Genomic DNA, 23,826 nt, shown 5'->3' on the forward strand with positions numbered 1-23,826 from the left:
GCACAACTTGAGGGCCATGGTTGGAAATAACATTAACCAGGAATACATTATGAGCTTTTTACAAAGAGGGTGGGTTAGGGAGAAAAGTAATGAACGCAAGAACACCTAATATTACATTTTTGGGGCCCTGCTTAAGGCCTTCTTTGCCTCTCCTGCAAACAAAAACCTAAAAGTCAATATACTGTAAAATGCCATGTCAAGGACAAGACCCCCCCACTCAAAAATAAAGTGATGTGAGTTTGTTGATCTACTGTAGACCTACCCTTCCAATCCCTAAACAGTTGTATCATGTTCAGGAATAAGGACAAGAACCAACATTTAGAAAATAAGTTTATTCTAAAATCAGAGAGCCAATATGAAAAACATCACATCACTGAAAGATGGTAGAAGGAACAGGCAGCATGAGAAGGCATTTTCGTGACTACTATATACATATACACATTTTATACAGGCAGGGTAAAAATAGAGTAATTGAAGCATAGACGGTAACCAGCAACATTGGCTCGGAGGCTGTGTGAAACATTCAACGTAGAAAAGCATGGGGCATCCGTGCCCCAGAACAATGGAGAATATATCACTATCAAAATCAAACATGAAATATAAAAAGTGAAATTGTCAAATAATCCCCTCCCATATGCAATACACTACTTAAGTCTCTGACATTTCCTATCAGAATAATACATTATTATACGTACAATCATCTACAGTACATGTACAACTTATGAATAATTTCAGGCTACAAGGTCATAATACAAATACAATAAATACGATTCTTGAAACTTTAAGATGGCAGACTTGTTCATATTGCATTAGTTCATATGTTCTGTAGTGTCTGTGTTGCAAGTGTACCGCCCTTTGAGCACCAAAGGGTGAGGTGTCTGTTGTGGTCAAGTCAAGTCACCAGACACTGCAACACGTTTAATCCAGCATCTACACAGAAGCACACAGGCTTTAAAACATTGTTCTGACTGTCAGATGTTAGTTTGTAAAGTTAAGCATACGCTAAAAGTCATGATCAGTGTTCATGGAGTCAAATCCAGACCCTGTTGTCACACTAAGGCCCTTGTTATATAATAAGACACAATACCATCTATTGAAAATGTGATTCAAAACTTGGGAACATGGGGCTTGGAGTGTTTTCTTTGGTGGCCAACTGTTCTCAAACAAAAAGCACAAGACTGAACTGAGCTCTTTGAAATGATGGGGAAGCTGAGCAGGGTCAAAGGTCAAAACATTCAAAAGACCACAACTTTTAATTGAGGGCCATGTTTGGAAATAAATTAACCAGGAATACCATATGAGCCGTTTATAAAGAGGGTGGGTTCGCCAGGAAAAGTAGAGACGCAAGAACTTGAAATGAATCAAACCATGCAGTAAGTTATTTGTGTAAATAACTCATTTTGGAACCAATACCACCATCTCTTGTGCCCTTCCTTCCTGTGTGCTTTAAAATATGCATTGTTATCATGCAGTACAGCTCCTCTCAAACGGTGAGCGCTGCAACTCTGTTTGAAGGGTCATTAAACTCAGATCTGTTAGGAAAACATCAAGTTCATCAAAACTCAAGTTCTGAAGTATAGGTCTCCTCCATGTAGTTTCCATATGCAGTGAGTTCATCCATGTTCAAGTCCATACTATTTTGATTGCTTTTCCAATTTGTCATGACAGTTGATCAGAAAGAGCTCCACTTCCAGCCTCTAGTTTCTTCAGGGCATGGCTGTGTTCTTGTACTCCCCCATTCCCTTTAAACATTCCCTATTGTCTCACGGTGCATCGATGAACATGAATCATTTCCACCACAGGCTGATATCCCCAGTTTGTTCATCTCTTCCCCTCTGCTTTGGACCACATGTGTACTCCCATCTACTTAGAAATGTGTCCTCACAATCAGGCCATGGTGGCCCTTTAAATCACACTGTGTTGGTGTGAAATACAAGATCTAGCATAACCACTAGGCAGTGATATGTATCCCTGTGTCTGAAATATCCTACTACAGGATAAATAGTATGAGCGGCCACCCAGCGCTTGTGTTAGTATTCTACACAATGACTGAGCAAATGATAAAAAAAATAACAAACCCATGTTTATATAAACGTTAATGTATAAGAGGTGTACTACAGAGACGCAAACAAAGTCATTCACACAATGTGGTGAGTCTCAAACTCAGTGGGGTGAAGCAGCCATTTCTGTAGCCAGCAGAAATCCCTTGTTGCTTATTAATGAAAGTCAGGTCAGATAAAAGTATCAAAGTGCTTGAATGACAGTGGTAGAATTACCATTGCTTGAAGAACACTTATAATCTTTGTGTACAAAACAGTCTAAATGGTTGGGTGTGAATGAATGTGATGAAACTGAACTGCCATACGAAGACCAAAAAAGGCATGTGTAGAGTGTGTGTTAAACGCTCGCTCTGAATTTTGATTGGCTCATTCCTTTCAACCCTGCCGGTTGATTGAAATTTTCTTTCAAAGATACTTTTGATTGGTAGTGAGAATATAAAAACATCAGACTCAAACAAGAGTTTGAATGTATGTGTAACGGGACATTAAAGAAACAAAAATATGAGAGACACAGCTCAGCAAGACTAGCACCAGACAGACACAAAGGCACAGATATAAAAAGGAAGATCGTAAGTGACAGGCAGCTAGCGTTAGTGTGGTCAGGTCACTGTCCTGTCCTCTTACTGCTCCTCTTTGTCTCTTCTCTGGTGAACCTCCATTCGAAGGATCATCAACTAGATTCAGACATGGGGGGATTTTTTTTCTTGAGCGGATGGTCAAGGGGCCGGAACATAATTACAAATAATTTGTAGACTGCAAATTGACCGCACGAAAGCCCAAACAGATAATATTTGACAAACAATTTCAAAACTTGCTTACAAATCACACATCTCTATTTTGCATAGGAATACTTTAGAACAGATTTCTTAAATTGAAATCATTTGGAGCTGATTTGCTGGTGTTTTCCTTTAATGTCCACCAATTTAAAAAATTGCATCCGCAGGCCGCCAGTTGGGGAACCCAGCTCTATTTTAAGGGCATGGAGGTAGCGGCCATTACTATGTTCTTGCTCTGGTCTCTCACTCCTAGACCAATATAGCACATGTGGTCTCATTAGAGAGGAAGATTCCAGGATAACCATGGAGAGTGACAGACTGAGCCGGTAACACTGTGTATAGCAGTGGAGGCTGTTGAGGGGAGGACGGCTCATAATAATGACTGGAACAGTGCAAATGGAATGGCATTAAACCATGTGTTTGATGTATTTTATACCATTCCACTCAAGAGATTACCATGAGCCCATCCTCCCCAATTAAGGTGTCACCAACCTCCTGTGGTGTATAGCCTACCCATACTGCCCTACCAAGAAAAAAGGCAGTAACCGCTCATTTGGTAAAAAATGAGTTAGCATGTATTTAATGTAGCAAAAATGACTTAATCACGTGGGCAAGTATCCTGCCTTGTATTGTGTTTGAGAAAATGGGGGTCATATTAGCAATAACTCCACTAGGTAACGGTGAAACTAAGGTAAATAGAAGGCATTTTTCTCAGTTCCATGCTATGAGCAGTTACTGCCTTTTTCTTGGTAGGGCAGTATAGCTCTGGCCTGTACATTCCTGCCCCCAAATCCAGTCAGTCAGCTACTGTATACATCCATAATCTAAAAGAATAGAAGGTCTGTGTGATGAAGTCATATGTTCTGTCCACATCAGTAAAACTGTGGTCATAATAAAAATTATAAAAAAACACTACATATAGAGATGATTCTCCTGTGTCCCTCCCATCTCCTGGCTGTGTGGAGGGAGGAAGGGGTGGAGAGATGTAGAATGATAACATATGAGATATTATGCTCAGAGTCACTGAAAACTAAACCCACTTAGACTGTCCACAAGAAGGAATGCACAAATTAACAGAACAGAGAGTGATATAGAGCATGGTGTTCCTCCTCCACACTGTTGATGCAGGGGTGTCTAAGCCCACATCCCTCTCCCCTTCAGGCTTTGTGATAGGTGGGACAGTGTAAGTGGGTTCCGTGACACAGAGACTCCTGTAACTTAGTTGGAGAAGGGTTTCTAGCAGCATACCCGTGTGTCTGTCTGGCTGACCAAGCCTTTAGACAGCCACCACCATCACACATAGATACACACCTCTCTCCCTCTTTGTTCCTCTCTCTGGCACCCAGTCACACTCTCCCTCTCTTTCACTTCCCAACCCCTCCATCCCATTCAGTCAGCCTGAAGTATGTTCCAAACCTCCCCTGCAGAAAAGGAGGGATGGATCGAAAGAGTGAGGATGGAGGATGCAAGACTACTCTCCCCCCTCACTCTTCCACCCACCTCCTTGGTTCCAGAATCACCTTTTCCTCAGATGACTCCAGATCAGTTGTTACTGTGGGGGACACACAGGGAGGGAGGCCAATGAGCCATGGGAAACACCATAGTGAATATCTTAAGAAGAGGAGGAGGAAAAGGATTGGGCCAGACTTACAAAGCAGATGTTAGTCTCTGGGACGATGTCGGATAGTGAGATGGCATCTTCATTACCTGACTGATCACCTGACGCTTCCACTTCCACACCCATACTGAGAGACAGAAAGAGAAGACTGATAAGGGTGTGTGTGTGTTCAAGTAAGTGGGAATACATGAGGCAGTGCTGTAATTCATTTGTGTACCTGTGGGAGACACCGTGGTCTTGGTCTGTGCTTGTTACTGCTCTATGCACCTCAACCCCTACTGACCTAGAGAGAGAGCGAGAGAGAGAGAGGGCGAGAAACACATGAGAACTGGATGACTTGAAGAGGAGGACTGACTTTGGAGGAGAGGGGATGGAGGGATGTGTTACTGTAGCGGAGGAGAGGAGGAGGTGAGTCCTGTGCTTCCTAATGAGGACGTGGAAAAGTTGGCCTCTGCATCCCCTGACCCTCCCGCCAGGGGAGGGGTCCTTGGCACCAGGTCTGGCCTGCCCGACTGCATGCCTGAACAGAAAGAGGGAGTAAAGAGGGGAACTAATGGCACAATTCCAAGTCCACCCCTAATCCCTTGTCCATAGGCACTTCTTGTAGCTCTGGTCCACCTTGACCTCTGATCAAACATACAATCAATGTTTGTGTTAACTGTTCACTCACTGCTGTCTCCCTCTGCGTCAGCCCTGTTGAAGTGGGATTGGTAGACGAGCCGGGAGTCCACTACAGACTGTCCAGCAGCGTGGGAGAGGGGGGTGGGGCCTCCCAGGGTAGGAGCTCTCCTTAGACCCCCCGGACCCCCACCACGAGACTTCTTGGATGGGGAGAGCTTCACTGAGGGGTGGGGAAAACAAAATAACGACAGCAGGTTATATCATAAAAGTAAATATTGAAACAGAAGACACACACACACAGCAGTCTTACATGGGATCTTCTTGAACACTGTGTTACACATGAATTGTTGGAAGCGCTCAGCGTAGAAGCCTGGTCTGTGCACCGACACTGTATCCTACAGAGGAAAAGGAATAAACCAGTTATAACCTGACATAGGCCTGACATACGCAGTGGCAGATCTGACACATGCATCTGTGGCTTCTTTCATAATGTACAACAGGTAATGTGTGTGTGTGTAGTATCTTACCCCATCATGGACGAGGGCCTTCCACGAGTGTTCCAACTTCTTGATGAACCTGAAAAACAGTCTTAGTGAACGTAGCTCAGTAGGTAAAGCATGGCGCCAGGATAATGGGTTCGACTCCTGGGACCATCCATAAGTAAAATATAAGCACGCATGACTAAGTCGCTTCGGATAAAAGCATCTGCTAAATGGTATATACAGTGAGCTCCAAAGTATTGGGACAGTGACACATTTGTTGTTGTTTTGGCTCTGTACCCCAGCACTTTTTGGATTTAAAATGATACAATGACTATGAGGTTAAAGTGCAGACTGTCAAGCTTTCATTTGAGTGTATTTTCATCCATACCAGGTCAGTGTATCATTTCAAATCCAAAATGCTGGAGTAAAACAAAAAATGTGTCACTTTCCCAATACTTTGAGTACTGTGTCATCATATTACTATGTGAAATTGTATGTAGTCTGTACACAAGAACGCACACACACAAAGAAACACAAGCACCTACCTGTAGGACTGCAGAATGTCGATGATGCCGATAAAGACCAGCAACCTCTCTCCTTTAGAGTTCCTGGCTGGGATCCCACCCATACTGAAATGACATCATACGCCACACCAACCAATCACCATCAACAAATCCAGATTTACATGACAGTTTGCACTTTTCCCAAGGTAATATTGTGTGATATATTGATTGACTCACTGGTCCTCAGACTCCAGGGCTCCCTTCCCGCGGGCCTCTCCCTGTATAGACTCCATGGCTGTGCAGTATAGACTTTTCTGGGCCTGGGGTCGGCGCTGGTCTGGGGTCACTGCCCCCTCTGACCCCCCACTGTCCCCCATCTGCCCCCCACCTCGCTCCCTCTCTCTATTAGCCTGCTCCAGGTTATGGATCCCCACCAGTAGACTGTAGTCCATGATTTTAAAACTCTGCAGGAGCTGGAGCACACACACAAACACATAAGAGTTACTATACAGTAGACCCAAACAGCACACACACACCCCCTCTCTCCCTCCCTCTCACCAGGCAGTCTCTCTGGATGGTCTTGCTAAGGGCGTTGTAGTTGTCTGTCTCCAGCAGCAGTCCATCAGGCAGGTCCTGGATGAAGTCCAGGTCTTTAAAGGTGGGAAAAGTCTTGTCCCTCTCCTTGGCTGAGGCCCGTCTCTTATAGGTGGAACCCTTCATGTCGTACTTCTGGTGCATGTGGACCACGCGGGGCAGCAGGTTGTTCATCACCACCAGGCGGATGTTCTTCCCTCCCGCCTGGATGCAGTACAGACCGTAGAACTTAGGGAGCAGGGTCCGTTTGTTCTGATTCAGGTTCTATAGAGGGGAAAGGGACAGGTAGAAAGGAGAGGAGGAGAGTGAAAAACAAAAGGCCACCACAGACAGCTAGGTATTATATAAAGACTAAAACACACAGGCCACCGAAGAATCTCCCCCCTCCTCCTTCAACATCTCGCCATGAAGGATCTCCTCCTCCAACATCTCGCCATGAAGGATCTCCTCCTCCTTCAACATCTCGCCATGAAGCATCTTCTCCTCCTTCAACATCTCGCCATGAAGCATCTTCTCCTCCTTCAACATCTCGCCATGAAGGATCTTCTCCTCCTTCAACATCTCGCCATGAAGCATCTCCTCCTCCTTCAACATCTCTCCATGAAGTATCTCCTCATGAAGTCTCCCCCCCTCCTTCAATACCTCCTCACGAAGTCCCCCCCCCCTCCTCCGTCAATATCTCACGATGAAGTCTCCCCCCTCCTCCTTCAATATCTCTCCATGAAGTCTCCCCCCACCTCCAATATCTCTCCCCTCCTCCAATACAGTTGAAGTCGGAAGTTTACATAAACTTAGGTTTGAGTCATTAAAACTTATTTTTCAACTACTCCACAATTTCCTTGTTAACAAACTATAGTTTTGGCAAGTCGGTTAGGACATCTACTTTGTGCATGACAAGTCATTTTTCCAACAATTGTTTACAGACTACAGATTATTTCACTGTATCACAATTCCAGTGGGTCAGAAGTTTACATACACTAAGTTAACAGTGCCTTTAAACAGCTTGGAAAATTCCAGAAAATTAAGTCATGGCTTTAGAAGCTTCTGATAGGCTAATTGACATCATTTGAGTCAATTGGAGGTGTACCTGTGGATGTATTTTCAAGGCCTACCTTCCAACTCAGTGCCTCTTTGCTTGACATCATGGGAAAATCAAAAGAAATCAGCCAAGACCTCAGCAAAAAAATTGTAGACCTCTATAAGTCTGGTTCATCCTTGGGAGCAATTTCCAAATGCCTGAAGGTACCACGTTCATCTGTACAAACAATAGTACGCAAGTATAAATTAGAGGTCTACCGATTAATCGGAATGGCCGATTAATTAGGGCCGATTTCAAGTTTTCATAACGATCGGAAATCGGTATTTTTTTTACACCTTTATTTAATCTTTATTTAACTAGGCAAGTCAGTTAAGAACACATTCTTATTTTCAATGACGGCCTAGGAACGGTGGGTTAACTGCCTCGTTCAGGGGCAGAACGACAGATTTTTACCTTGTCAGCTCGGGCGATTCAATCTTGCCTTACAGTTAACTAGTCCAACGCTCTAACCACCTGATTACATTGCACTCCACGAGGAGCCTGCCTGTTACGCAAATGCAGTAGAAGCCAAGGTAAGTTGCTAGCTAGCATTAAACTTATCTTTAAAAAAAACAATCACTCAATCAATCATAATCACTAGTTAACTACACATGGTTGATGATATTACTAGTTTATCTAGCGTGTCCTGCGTTGCATATAATCGATTTTATTTTATTTATTTCACCTTTATTTAACCAGGTAGGCAAATTGAGAACACGTTCTCATTTACAATTGCGACCTGGCCAAGATAAAGCAGAGCAGTTCGATACATACAACAACACATAGTTACACATGGAGTAGAACAAACATACAGTCAATAATACAGTGAAAAAATAAGTCTATATACAATGTGAGCAAGTGAGGTGAGATAAGGGAGGTGAAGGCAAACAAAATATATATAAAAATAAATAAAAATATAAAAAGGCCATGGTGGCGAAGTAAATACAATATAGCAAGTAAAAAAACAACACTGGAATGGTTGGTTTGCAGTGGAAGAAAGTGCAAAGTAGAGATAGAAATAATGGGGTGCAAAGGAGCAAAAATAAATAAATGAATACAGTAGGTAAAGAGGTAGTTGTTTGGGCTAAATTATAGATAGGCTATGTACAGGTGCAGTAATCTATGAGCTGCTCTGACAGCTGGTGCTTAAAGCTAGTGAGGGAGATAAGTGTTTCTAATTTCAGAGATTTTTGTAGTTCGTTCCAGTCATTGGCAGCAGAGAACTGGAATGAGAGGCGGCCAAAGGAAGAATTGGTTTTGGGGGTGACCAGAGAGATATACCTGCTGGAGCGCGTGCTAGAGGTAGGTGCTGCTATGGTGACCAGCGAGCTGAGATAAGGGGGGACTTTACCTAGCAGGGTCTTGTAGATGACCTGGAGCCAGTGGGTTTGGCGACGAGTATGAAGCGAGGGCCAGCCAACGAGAGTGTACAGGTCGCAGTGGTTGGTAGTGTAAGGGGCTTTGGTGACAAAACGGATGGCACTGTGATAGACTGCATCCAATTTATTGAGTAGGGTATTGGAGGCTATTTTGTAAATGACATCACCGAAGTCGAGGATTGGTAGGATGGTCAGTTTTACAAGGGTATGTTTGGCAGCATGAGTGAAGGATGCTTTGTTGCGGAATAGGAAGCCAATTCTAGATTTAACTTTGGATTGGAGATGTTTGATGTGAGTCTGGAAGGAGAGTTTACAGTCTAACCAGACACCTAGGTATTTGTAGTTGTCCACATTCTAAGTCAAAGCCGTCTAGAGTAGTGATGTTGGACAGGCGGGCAGGTGCAGGCAGCGATCGGTTGAAGAGCATGCATTTAGTTTTACTTGTATTTAAGAGCAATTGGAGGCCACGGAATGAGAGTTGTATGGCATTGAAGCTCGCCTGGAGGGTTGTTAACACAGTGTCCAAAGAAGGGCCAAAAGTATACAGAATAGCGTCGTCTGCGTAGAGGTGGATCAGAGACGCGATGCGGTGCGTATCGTTGCTCCAATGTGTACCTAACCATAAACATCAATGCCTTTCTTAAAATCAATACACAGAAGTATATATTTTTAAACCTGCATATTTAGCTAAAAGAAATCCAGGTTAGCAGGCAATATTAACCAGGTGAAATTGTGTCACTTCTCTTGCGTTCAGTGTATATGCAACAGTTTGGGCTGCCTAATTTGCCAGAATGTTACGTAATTATGACATAACATTGAAGGTTGTGCAATGTAACAGGAATATTTAGACTTATGGATGCCACCCGTTAGATAAAATACGGAACGGTTCCGTATTTCACTGAAAGAATAAACGTCTTGTTTTCGAGATGATAGTTTCCTGATTCGACTATATTAATGACCTAAGGCTCGTATTTCTGTGTGTTATTATGTTATAACTAAATCTATGATTTGATAGAGCAGTCTGACTGAGCGGTGGTAGGCAGCAGCAGGCTCGTAAGCATTCATTCAAACAGCACTTTCGTGCGTTTTGCCAGAAGCTCTTCGCTGTGCTTCAAGCCTATCAACTCCCGAGATTAGGCTGGTGTAACCGATGTGAAATGGCTAGCTAGTTAGCGGGGTGCGCGCTAATAGCGTTTCAAACTTCACTCGCTTTGAGACTTGGAGTAGTTATTCCCCTTGCTCTGCATGGGTAACGCTGCTTCGAGGGTGGCTTTTGTCGTTGTGTTCCTGGTTCGAGCCCAGGTAGGAGCGAGGAGAGGGACGGAAGCTATACTGTTACACTGTCAATACTAAAGTGCCTATAAGAACATCCAATAGTCAAAGGTTAATGAAATACAAATGCAAGAAAGAGAAATAGTCCTATAAATCCTACAACCTAAAACTTCTTACCTGGGGATATTGAAGACTCCTGTTAAAAGGAACCACCAGCTTTCATATGTTCTCATGTTCTGAGCAAGGAACTTAAACGTTAGCTTTCTTACATGGCACATATTGCACTTTTACTTTCTTCTCCAACACTGTGTTGTAGCATTATTTAAACCAAATTGAACATGTTTCATTATTTATTTGAGGCTAAATTGATTTTATTTATGTATTATCTTAAGTTAAAATAAGTGTTAATTCAGTATTGTTGTAATTGTCATTATTTATATAAAAAATAAAATAAATTTAAAAAAAAAAAAACATTTTAAGAATCGGGTCCTCCAATAATCGGTATCGGCGTTGAAAAATCATAATCGGTCAACCTCTAGCATAAACACCATGGGACCACGCTGCCGTCATACCGCTCAGGAAGGAGACGTGTTCTGTCTCCTAGAGATGAACATACTTTGGTGCAAAAAGTAAAAATCAATCCCAGAACAGCAAAATACCTTGTGAAGATGCTGGAGGAAACGGGTACAAAAGTATCTATATCCACAGTAAAACGAGTCCTATATCGACATATTGACGCTCAGCAAAGAAGGAGCCACTGCTCAAAAACCGCCATAAAAAAGCCAGACTACGGTTTGCAACTGCACATGGGGACAAAGATCATACTTTTTGGAGAAATGTCCTCTGGTCTGATGAAACAAAAATAGAACTGTTTGGCTGTAATGACCATTTTTATGTTTGGAGGAAAAAGGGGGAGGATCGCAAACCGAAGAACACCATCCCGACCGTGAAGCACGGGGGTGGCAGCATCATGTTGTGGGGGTGCTTTGCTGCAGGAGGGACTGGTGCACTTCAAAAAATAGATGGCATTATGAGGTAGGGAAATTATATGTATATATTGAAGCAACATCTCAAGACATCAGTCAGGAAGTTAAAGCTTGGTCGCAAATGGGTCTTCCAAATGGACAAGGTCCCCAAGCATACTTCCAAAGGTATGTCAAAATGGCTTAAGGACAACAAAGTCAAGGTATTGGAGTGGCAATCACAAAGCCCTGACCTCAATCCTATAGAAAATTTGTGGGCAGAACTGAAAAAGCGTGTGCGAGCAAGGAGGCCAACAAACCTGACTCAGTTACACAAGCTCTGTCATGAGGAATGGGCCAAAATTCACCCAACTTATTGTGGGAAGCTTGTGGAAGGCTACCCGAAACATTTGACCCAATTAAACAATATAAAGGCAATGCGCTACCAAATACTAAGTGAGTGTGTGTAAACTTCTGACCTACTGGGAATGTGATGAATGAAATAAAAGCTGAAATAAATCTCTCTACTATTATTCTGACATTCTTAAAACTTCTTGTCAATAGGGGGGCGCTGTTTTCACTTTGGAAAAAATCGTGCCCAAATTAAATGGCCTCGTACTCTGTTATAGATCATACAATATGCATATTATTATTACTATTGGATAGAAAACACTCTCAAGTTTCTAAAACTGTTTGAATTATATCTGTGAGTAAAACAGAACTCATTTGTCAGCAAACTTCCAAAGAGGAAGTGAAAAATCTGAAAACGAGGTTCTGTTTCAGGACCTGCCTATTCAACTGGCTTTTATTTATCGATATGTATGCACTTCATACGCCTTCCACTAGATGTCAACAGGCAGTGGAAGGTGGAATGGGGTGTCTAGCTTGATCTGAGGCCGAATAAGAGCTTTTGGAGTGACAGGTCAGCCATTTTGTCAGTTTTCCACGGCACGCGAAGGATCTCCACAATGTCTTCTGAAAAGCGTTCTGTATACATGGCGAATATCTCCGGCTCTGATTTTATTTGATACATATGAGAAAAACATCATAAAGTAGGATTTTTCAACCGAGTTTTATCAGTTTATTCAACGTTTATTGGGACTTTTGGAATTTTCCATTCTTTGCGCCAAGAGAAGATTGGCATGTTCGCGCCACATGGCTAGCCAAGGTTGCTAATTCGACAGAAGAAATGGACATTCTAAAATCAAACGATTTATTCTGGACCAAGGACTCCTTGCACAACATTCTGATGTTAGCTCAGCAAAAGTAAGACACAATTTATGATGTTATTTCGTACTTCTGTTCACTCCAACAGGGGGTAGAATATGTGAGCGCTGTCTCACAATAATGCTTTTTGTATGTTGTAGTAAAGTTATTTTTAAAAATCTAACAGCGGTTGCATTAAGAACCAGTATATCTTTCATTTGCTGTACAACATGTATTTTTTAGTAAAGTTTATGACGAGTTCTTTGATTAGATGACTGTCCAAAATATCTCCAGAGATTTTGGTGAATTGTTGCTACATATTCACAATGTATAACCACAATTTGCAGCTCTAAATATGCACATTTTCGAACAAAACATAAATGTATTGTATAACATGATGTTATAAGACTGTCATCTGATGAAGTTGTCCAAAGGTTAGTAATTAATTTTATCTATATTGCTGTTTTTGTGAAATCTATGCGGGCGGTGGATAAATAGCTGTGTGTGTTTGGCTATTGTGATGAGCTAATAGAAATATATATTGTGTTTTTGCTGTAAAACACTTAAAAAAAATTGAAATATTGGCTGGATTCACAAGATGTTTATCTTTCATTTGCTGTACACCATGTATTTTTCATAAATGTTTTATGATGAGTATTTATGTATTTCACGTTGCTCTCTGTAATTATTCTGGCTGCTTTGGTGCTATTTGTGATGGTGACTACAATGTAAAAGATTTGTGGCTATAAATATGCACATTTTCGAACAAAACATTAATGTATTGTATAACATGATGTTATAAGACTGTCATCTGATGAAGTTGTTCTAGGTTAGTGATTAATTTTATCTCTATTTGTGGGTTTTGTGAAGGCTACCTATGCGGTGGAAACATGGTGAAAATATGCCGTTGTGTGTTTGGCTATTGTGGTTAGCTAATAGAAATACATAGTGTTTTCGCTGTAAAACATTTTAAAAATCGGAAATGATGGCTGGATTCACAAGATGTTTATCTTTCATTTGCTCTATTGGACTTGTGATTTCATGAAATTATATGATATCCCTGTCCCGTTAGGCTAGGCTATACTAGTCAGCTTTTTTGATGAGGATGCTCCCGGATCCGGGATGGGTATGAAGTAAAGGTTAAAATAAAAGTGGTGATCCTAACTGACCTAAGACAGGGAATTTTTACTAGGATTAAATGTCAGGAATTGTGAAAAACTGAGTTTAAATGTATTTGACTGAGGTTTATGTAAACTTACGACTTCAACTGTATCTCTCCATGAAGTCCCCCCCCTTCAATATCTCACCATGAAGTATCCTGGCAGTAGCTTCTGGAGAAACTCAGCCTCTTTGTGCTGCACCGTCTTGATAATGAACTCATCATCACTGGACACGTAGAAGAGAGAGCCGCTGGCCCCGGAGTTAGACAGCTCTATCAGGCCATCGTTACACAGAGAATACTGTAGGAGAGGAGTTAGTTAGCATCGTGACTACAGAACTACAACCAGACACAACCAATTAACCATAGAAAACTACAACCAATCAACCAGATTCAATTAAGTGAATTTTTGTAGTCTACTGACCAGGTAGTCGTCTGGCCGGATGCCAAAGAGTTCTCTGAAGTAGCGGAAGGCGATTGGGGCGTAGGTCTTAAACCTGAAATCACTGTAGTGGTGGGCAGGGGTCAGGTTACTGCCTTCACTGAGACAGAGAAAAGGGTGTTAATGAGTGCTGAATACAGGAAGACTTCTCTCAAGCATAAATGCAAGATGTGCACAGACCAGTGGTGTAGGCAGTTCAGGAAAAAAATGTTTCCTAGCTAATCTCATGCTGTTCTACACATTTTGCCATGAGGCTGAGAGAACATGTTTCAGTTTTCCTAGCTAATCTCGTGCTGTTTTACACATTTTGCCATGAGGCTGAGAGAACGTGTTTCAGTTTTAAAGCCAATTTCCTGTAATTATAAACATTTCCTTCATGGTTTATGACATGTTCATATAGTATCTGGGGTGCAAAACCTATATTTTTGTGGGAGTCGGGGGGCCCCCATACCTCCGGGGTAGTGTGCTACGCCAGTGACACACACACACACGTCTAACCTGGGGAAGAAGATGCTCTCGACCACCACAAAGTCCTGCATGAGAACATCCCTCTCAGCCTTCTGACTCAGGCTGCCCACAGTGTGAGTGATGCCCAGCTGAATTGCTCCTTTCAGGGCTGACGATGTGGTCTGGAGGGGGAAGTGGAAAAGAGAAATGGAGAAATGGAGGCTTGTTAAGAGAGATTGATAAATTCATTCTGTCTGAGGAATTCTCATGTTATAATTAATCTATGACTCTCAAATGCTTGTGTACATTACATTCTGCGAGTCATCATTGGGTGTGGACGAGGAAAGGTTTCAGGCTACGGGTAATTTTAGCACACGTGGTGTGTGTGTGTGTTGACCCCATGCTGACCTTCTTATATGTGGTCTCTCCAGTGTTCGTCTCAACTCCTCTGTGTCCAATGGTCTTCTTCATACTCTGACTGGATCCAGGCATCTGAGATAGAGAGAGAGAGAGACAGGATGAAAGAGAAAAAGGGAGAGAGAGATGGAAGAGAGCATAGGGAGAAATAAAAGGTATTAAGAAACTAAGAAATGCACTATAGAGTTGTATGTTTGACTCCATTAAAACAAGTTTCCGCGTCATCCTGTTCTCTCCATTGTTTGGTTTTATGACACACAGCTTAAAAGGTAAACATATGCCATTGACACACAGAAACCATCAAAACCAGTTCCCCCTCCCTTTCCACATATCCTGTGTCCTCTCCCTAGACAGAGAGGTGATATACAACACATCTTCACCAGGGTCTATAAATGTTGTGTAAATACACACACTGTTCCCTAAACCTAAAGGTAGTGGAAAACACAGTTTCATCAACAGTGCTCCAGCATCATCAGCAGAGTGCTGTAATTAGTGGTTTTGTGAGTCAGGGATGGTGTCTGTCTTACCTCTGGAGATGCCATTTTCCGAGACGCACTGGACCCTTGAGAGGAGAGAGAAAAAAGGAAAACATATCAGAGAGTATAGTGATGGGCATATTTTTGTTAGGCTCCTCCATGTTCCATGCGCAACTTAGTCCTCTTAGAATCTAATAGTTACCGACAGAACCTAGCTAATATCACAGAGCTGGAGTCATGCTAGCCAACTGTAGTGATGAACTTATCATATGGTATAGTAGTTTATGGAGGAAGGAACCGTTAAAGTGTCTGATCGGGTTGTGCGATGTCTGGAATGACACATCGTCCCATCCAAACATCGTTGATATACATTGCGCACGGAGGGGTCAATTGGCAGGAAGAACGCAATATAAAAAGTCACATTGGTTATACCAGAACTGTGATTTGGTGCATGTCGTCATTGTTCTTATTCAAATTGTTACAAAAGCCACAAACTAGTTCATTAAATAATTTTTCAAAACAAGGCTTACTTATTATGTTTACCTTGTTCTTGGCTACAGAAAGATTTTCAAAACAGGAAGGTCTCTTGTCCATAAAAATACTCAGATATCAGTTATATTAGTAGACCTTTTAAAAACAAATATTACAGCCATATCAAGTGTATTGTTATTTCACCATGATCATCTGGAAAAGCACATTTGTGACATTCTTTCTTCCATTAGGCTACTTTCCATCAGTTTCAAAAAGTGGATTTCACTTAGTAACTATAGTGTAGCCTGACGATGCTAAATCAGAAAAAAAACCTATGGCTGACTTAGTGGGGGGGGGGGGGGGGCGGGATAGCACGTCTTCACCTGTTTAGCAGTTTTTCGCTCAATTTCAGGCCATATGATACAGGTGAGCCAGCAGATCTTACCCAAGGCACTTGCAGAATATGCTAAAAGATCCGTCATCCTGCTGAGTTTGATACTCCGGGGGTTAACATGCTGGTGTTCCATGTTATAAATAATCATTTGTTTTATCTGATTGTATATTTAGGATTTTTAGCCTAAAGGACAAAAGGCCTATTCATTTTAAGCCTAAACCAATGTTCATTCAAGTGATATAAAGAATGTTAAAGGCTAAATAATAATTTATTTAATCTGATTGTTGTTGACTATTATATAAATGCACAATTTGTAAGCTATTCAAAAGAAAGTTGTTTGAGAGACAACTCCGACAGACTCATCATTCATTTATTTTGGTTCCCGCTATTGAAAGTGCTGCTGTAGGAGCGTATACCTGATTGTCCGTTGCACAATTCAAGGACATTAACAAACACTTCGACAATATTATAAATATTAGTTTAACTTGTCAAGTAACGTTTACTGCAATTTATTGACAATAGCCTATGTGTAGGCCTATATTGTTGGCTGTTTGGTTTGCAAAGAGGGATTTAACGACACTATTTATTTTTCATCCTACATTGGAGAGGGGATATGAAATAAAAAACACATTAGGCCTGGTCTGACATTTTGCTCTGCTTTGGTGCTCTCCGCTCTTTATACATTGTTCTATTGAATTATGTTAATAATCTAACCACCACATGTATTGAAAATGTAGGCTACGGCAATTAGGGTGTAGGCCATTTGGCATGCCGCCCTGCTGTGTGCTCACTGCACTGTTGTGAGCTATGACTCCAGCGGTGTAGTCAAATATGTTAAACTATCGTTTGACATCGAGATGTCATCATCAACGATGCAATCGTACAACCGCCCAACCCTAGTGTCTGACCGAATTGCTTCATTGCAGTCTTTCCACTCCATGCACAAAACCTAATAAACTTCAGCGTAATTTTGACTTGAGAAGAAATTTGTCACAGTAAATGCTTGAAAACCACTCTTAGTTAATTACAAAAACAGCCATCAATCGTGTAATTTTCCACAGATGCCGAGCCATGGTTAGACCTACACAGCCACAGGAATGGCCTAGGCTAACTGCTGCTCCCATTCACATTCTGCTCTAGATTTACCCCACTTTTCCCTCTAATGCTGCTTGCATGTCAGCCTGCCCTGGATGCTGTTGTGGTTGTGCCTTTGCCTCAAGCCTAAAACAATCCAGGGGACCCCTGTACTTCAGTCACTGCTCAGGATGCATTGCATTTGTATGACGTTTTTCACTCAATTCTAAAACACCAAATGTTGTAGCTTGTAGTTACTACCCTTACCGACTGCCTATCTGTTACTTAGTGCCTCTCCATCTCCAGACAGTATAGTATTACAGCAGACATTCCCTCTGAGACAGTCTACCACAGAGCAGATACTGTGAGAGAGCATAGAGCAGCGGAAGGGCAACAAGTTAACTGTCACTCACTGCATAACACACCACACACACACACAAAAATACAGAGCGATGAGTGGACATAGCCTGGTATTAGGTTTAATGGGGAACACCGGATACAGGGAAAGATCAGGATGGTGGGAGGAAATTACGAGAACTCTTGGCATCGACACAGGGACATACGCCAGTCTCTGCAAAACATAACCCCAGTCTGATACTGTATCTAGACCACTGGGTCCTCTACCACAGGTCTCTGGCAGACATAACCCCAGTCTGATACTGTATCTAGACCCCTGGGTCCTCTACCACAGGTCTCTGGCAGACATAACCCCAGTCTGATACTGTATCTAGACCCCTGCGTCCTCTACCACAGGTCTCTGGCAGACATAACCCCAGTCTGATACTGTGTCTAGACCCCTGGGTCCTCTACCACAGGTCTCTGGCAGACATAACCCCAGTCTGATACTGTGTCTAGACCACTGGGTCCTCTACAACAGGCAATGACTAAACTTTTTCCATCACCCAAACTAAGCTTGGGACTTTCCCTGTGACTCACAGAGTTGCCATCTTCCTTTTTGGTAGGGATGTGCTCATTACCAATCCTCTCTAAGAATACATTTGACCCTGCAGACCCCAGGTCCAGCCCCAACTTTATCCAGCCTAAGAGATAACATCCCATAGCCTATTGTAAAACATTGCCAATTTGTGCGACAAACATGCAAACATAGAGAAACACAACAGACACGTGAGTGGAAAATTTAGACGCAAAATACGTCTGGTATTTTCTCAATGTTTTCACATCGTTATGACAATGCTTGAAATATGTGCTCCTCACAAAAGGATTCGCCATTTAAAATGGTGTGCGTGTGTGAGATTCGCCTTCTCACCCACTCCATGAGAACTTCAGGCCTGTAACCAATAGCAACTGCTATTTCTGAGTTTCAACATAGTGATATTACAACCAGTTGGCAAACAACTTGTCTGCTGTTATTGTAATAGTGTGGGCAGGTCAGAGTTATGTTGAGGACGGTGAGGAGAGAGGAGGGAGACCTAGTGAAAATATATCATGGAAAGGTGGGGTACTGATAGCGAAACAGGAAACAGCCTAACGGCTATTTGTCTGTGATATTAGGCTAGGCCTATTCAAATTGTGAGATGGATGAAAATCCATCAATTAAACCAATCCACATTGCTTGAGCAAACACCACAAGGATTAGTTCATTCAGGAGTAGAGAGGCACTTTGTCTTGCTAAACCATATTGTAGCCATTTCACTGCAAAATGCATTGCACACACACTAGAAAGCAAACATGCACAATAGAAAACAACAGTTAACAGCCTATATTTGGTCCACTCGTCCTTTGCTTGCTCTCAGCTTGCTCAAATGCCACAAGGCCCTGTAATGCCTGTAAGAGGCACTCACAGGAACGAAGCACACGCTCAGCCGCTCCCTCACACACAAACACACACTGCAACCCCATGCAGGTACCTCTCTGCAAGGCTCTCCTCCAGAACAGAGTCCTAATGTCTATGGAAGAAGATACAGAACAACCACAACCAGTTACACATGAACAAGGCATGAACAAGGCAACCGAATTAGGCTTCAATCACATTGCTCACCTCTAAATTAGCCTAAATGGACCACATTCTACAGAGATCTAGAAACAAGCAGTGCTCAATTTAAGAAAAACTGTTTTTTACAATAGGATTTCAATAACATTGTATCCAAACATTTCCACAGTTACAATGAGGGTGCGTGCATACTAAACATATCTCCCAGTGCCAGCGCAGTTCAGTTAAAAACACATGTTGGCTGTTTGCCTGCTAGCAGCCTGTACTGTAGCCTGCATGTAGAGCAATAATATGGGACACTCCCCTATTTTTGTCTGACAGAATAGAGTAAATGTGCTGGTTATTGGCCTAATTTATGAACTTATACAGTACCAGTATAAGTACCAGGAACTACTCATTCCAGGGTTTTTATTTTTACTTTTTCTCAACATTGTAGAATAATAGTGAAGACATCAAAACTATGATATAACACATATGGAATCATGTAGTAACCAAAAAAGCTAAACAAAGGAAAATATTTCATATATTTCAGATTCTTCAAAGTAGCCACCTTTGCCTTGATGACAGCTTTGGCACTATTGGCATTCTTTCAACCAGCTTCATGAGGTAGTCACCTGGAATGCAATTCAATTAACAGGTGTGCTTTGTTAAAAGTTAATTTGTGGAATTTCTTTCCTTCTTAATGCATTTGAGCCAAATCAGTTTATTCAAGTGCAGTCACAAAAACCATCAAGCACTATGATGAAACTGGCTCTCATGAGGACCACCACAGGAAAGGTAGACCCGGAGTTACCTCTGCTGCAGAGGATTTTCATTTTACCTTTGTTTAACTAGGCAAGTCAGTTAAGAACAAATTCTTATTTACAATGACGGCCTAAGAACAGTGGGTTCAGGGGCAGGACGACAGATTTTTACCTTGTCAGCTCGGGGATTCGATCTAGCAACATTCCAGTTACTGGCCCAGCGCTCTAACCACTAGGCTACCTGCCGCCCCCAACATAAGTTCAAGTTCAGGATAAGTTCATTAGAGTTACCAGCCCCAGAAATTGCAGCCCAAATAAATGCTTCACAGAGTTCAAGTAACAGACATCTCAACATCAACTGTTCAGCGTGAATCAGGCCTTCATGGTCAAATTGCTGCAAACAAATCACTACTAAAAGGACACCAATAAGAAGAAGAGACTTGCTTGAGCCAAGAAAAACAACCAATGGACATTAGACCGGTTAGAAATCTGTCCTTTGGTCTGATGAGTCCAAATGTGAAATGTTTGGTTCCAACCGGCATGTCTTTGTGAGACGCAGAGGAGGTGAATGGATTATCTCTGCATATGTGGTTCCCACCGTGAAGCAGGGGAGAGGTGATGGTGCTTTGCTGGTGACACTGTCAGTGATTTATTTAGAATACAAGGCACACCTAACCAGAATGGCTACCACAGCATTCTGCAGCGATACGCCAACACATCTGGTTTGGCTTAGTGGGACTATCATTTGTTTTTCAACAGAAAAATGACCCAACACACCTCCAGGCTGTGTAAGGGATATTTGACCAAGGACAGTGATGGAGTGCTGCATCAGATGACCTGGCCTCCAAAATCAGCCGACCTCAACTCAATGGAGATGGTTTGGGATGAGTTGGACCATAGAGTGAAGGAAAAGCAGCCAACAAGCGGTCAGCATTTGTGGGAACTCCTTCAAAAAACATTCCTCATGAAGCTGGTTGAGAGAACCCCAAGAGTGTGCAAAGCTGTCATCAATGCAAAGGGTGGCTACTTTGAAGAATCTCAAATATAAAATATATGTTTATTTGTTTAACACTTTATTGGTTACTACATGATTCCATATGTGTTATTTCATAGTTTTGATGTCTTCACTATTATTCTACAATGTTGAAAATAGTAAAAATAAAGAAAAACTCTGCAATGAATATGTGTCCAAACTTTTGACTGGTACTGTATATAGTGAGAACACCCTGTATCATTTGTATGTGTGTGTTCATTGGCCTAGTTCGCAGTCCTGTAGTCAGACTTAGATCCCCATAAAGCAATCCGGCTTGTTATTGCAGGACCAAAACAGACCTGTCTATTCTCATGACCTGACTCAAACTGGCGAGCTACTACAGTACCAAGGGAAGATCAACTGTAAAAAACACCATAGTCAAGCTGATAAGAGCCTGTACAATAACAGGCTTAGAAAGGTGGAGAAGACTCTCCTGTCCTGACCCAGCATTACTGTTCACATCATAACCTCTGATATCAACTGATTCTGAACAAGTGAATAATGTGACCACAACCAAAAACCAAATCAGCCAGGACTAGACCTGGGGAAATAAACCAAAAATGATCAACACTGATCACTTATCGCACGCATTTTGCTGCTATTGTTCATTTCGATCCATAGCCTATACTAGAAAAATGTGAAGTTTGAAATGAAATAAGTTGGCTAATTTGGGCGATTGTTAATGGGACAATTGATAACTACAACCATCAAACCAGTAGTAGTATAAAGGATGATTTTTTAAAAACTGTGGCGAACATTAATGTTATAAACGTATTGTTCTCGCATCAGGCAATTTAACGCGATATGGATTTATGTACTTATCGCCCAGCTCTAGTCAGGACTCCCCGTGAATTCCTCTTCCTCTCTGTGACTTCCAGTGAAGTTCTCTGTAAATGTGCTGGAATGACGACAGAGCAGGAGGCTCTTCTTCAACCACATAGGCCTACATTAATCAGACTATTGCTTATTATCAGGTAGCCTAGTGGTTGGAGCGTTGGGCCAGTAACCGAAAGTGTGCTAGATCGAATCCCTCGAGCTGACAAGGTAAAACTCTGTCGTTCTGCCCCTGAACAAGGCAGTTAAAACCCACTGTCCTAGGCTGTCATTGTAAATAAGAATTTGTTCTTAACTGAGTTGGCTAGTTAAATTTAAAAAAAATATTATCTCCCGTGGAAGCGAAATCTGTATCCATTCCACCCTAAACTAACGTTACTTAGCCTAATTGATTAGTGACTGCCTTTTTTTGTCATGAGTCCAAAAGCTACAGAACAACATTACTGTGTCAACAACATAGACATGACCACCACATTCTATCCACGAAAACAATTGTGTTGGCATTACAAGTAAATATTCAACACACACCTAGTTAGCTAGCCAACATTGCTGGCTGGCCTCAGTTTATTGGGATGGCTAGTTAGCTGTCGAATTAGCCAGCTAACATCCATTAACAGGTGTTTTGTCCTACTACGATATGCGGCAAATATTACAAAATATCAAAGGCCCACTGGTTTCGAGCATGGCAAATAGTTAACAGAGGCAGTAAATTAGCCCAACTACTGTAGTTAGTTAACATTGCTGAAGTTGGAGAATTTGCCCCATTCAGGGTGAGCTAACATTAACTAGCTAAGTTACATCTGATTGAAAATAACCACATTTTCGGGTGTGCGGCTATCCCATCCCAAGCCCTTACTACAAACACCATAAAGTACATGACCCAATTTCAAGCGTGTAACGCTAGCTGGTAACGTTAGATGCCTGGCTAGCTATAGTGCAATCCACCCGATCCGATTGTTGACGTTAGCAAACTGGCTAACAGCAACTGTGATAACGTTAGCTAGCTCAGACAGAAGGAGAAATTTAGTCAGTTGGATTCAGACAAAATGACCATATTCGGCTACAGGCTGTGCTGAATCTGTAGCTACGTTAATTAGATTGCATTTTCGTGCAAACTACTTCACGGAGACCTACATTAGTTATTATAGATACCTGTCGGAGCAGTCAATCCCGAATCAACTGGAACGGCGGTAGCCATTTTGGATTGGCCGGTATCGGAACAGATATAACAAATCTTTGGTATGGGTATCCACTAGCTAGTAGATGGCCAGCGGCAAAGTCAAAATTGACTATATCGTAAAAATATATGAAAACCAAAATGTGCTATTTGGTCTTAATTTGGGGTTATGGTTGGACATACGGTTAGCAGTGTGGTTCTGGTTAGATTTAAAATAAAAATGCAATAAGATAAATTGAAGAAATAGGCTGGTTTATGACTTTGTGTATCTCCCTTAGACCGGTTCGTTCAGAGATAATATGCATACTTTCTTTATGAAACACCATTTTCCACCACAATAATAGAGTTGCTAATGCTATTTCCGGATGTTGCGCTCTTCTTCGATGACGTTTAATGGCGGTTGGCATCCAATACACTTGCATTACCGCCACCTACTAGACTGGAGTACAACTCCCTTATACTTTGCTTGAAAAAATAAATAAACAAATATCCTACCATCTAACATTACAAAAAATGAATAAAAATTAACACCACCCTACTCCACTATTTAAATCTATTTAGTCCTACCTCAGGCCAACAACCTTAACACATCCTGTAATTCTTCTGATGTCAAGCCCGCACACCCAAATACCTCTCTGCAGCTGCCACCACAACCTC

The 23,826-nt window shown here is 41.9% G+C and overlaps 1 protein-coding gene across 3 annotated transcripts; it reads right to left on the bottom strand.

Moving 5' to 3' along the window:
- Positions 1–317: 317 nt before the first annotated feature.
- Positions 318–23,542, bottom strand: LOC129838170 (phosphatidylinositol 4-phosphate 5-kinase type-1 alpha-like). 3 transcript variants are annotated; one of them, XM_055904939.1, is made up of 17 exons: positions 23,145–23,542; positions 19,300–19,338; positions 15,544–15,578; positions 15,008–15,091; positions 14,651–14,781; positions 14,135–14,252; positions 13,859–14,011; positions 6,619–6,918; positions 6,298–6,533; positions 6,103–6,186; positions 5,603–5,651; positions 5,386–5,470; positions 5,125–5,295; positions 4,842–4,974; positions 4,672–4,737; positions 4,488–4,581; positions 318–4,388 (listed from the first exon to the last, which is right to left on the bottom strand). In XM_055904939.1, the coding sequence occupies exons 1-17, from the start codon at positions 23,188–23,190 to the stop codon at positions 4,386–4,388; spliced, it is 1,827 nt and encodes a 608-aa protein (XP_055760914.1). In that variant the 5' UTR covers positions 23,191–23,542; the 3' UTR covers positions 318–4,385. The 3 variants fall into 3 exon arrangements, with proteins under 3 accessions (XP_055760914.1, XP_055760915.1, XP_055760916.1); XM_055904940.1 differs by lacking the exon at positions 19,300–19,338; XM_055904941.1 differs by lacking the exon at positions 19,300–19,338 and having other exon boundaries at positions 23,127–23,177.
- Positions 23,543–23,826: the final 284 nt, after the last annotated feature.

The sequence above is a fragment of the Salvelinus fontinalis genome, chromosome 38 (assembly GCF_029448725.1).
Source record: "Salvelinus fontinalis isolate EN_2023a chromosome 38, ASM2944872v1, whole genome shotgun sequence".
NCBI lineage: Eukaryota > Metazoa > Chordata > Actinopteri > Salmoniformes > Salmonidae > Salvelinus > Salvelinus fontinalis.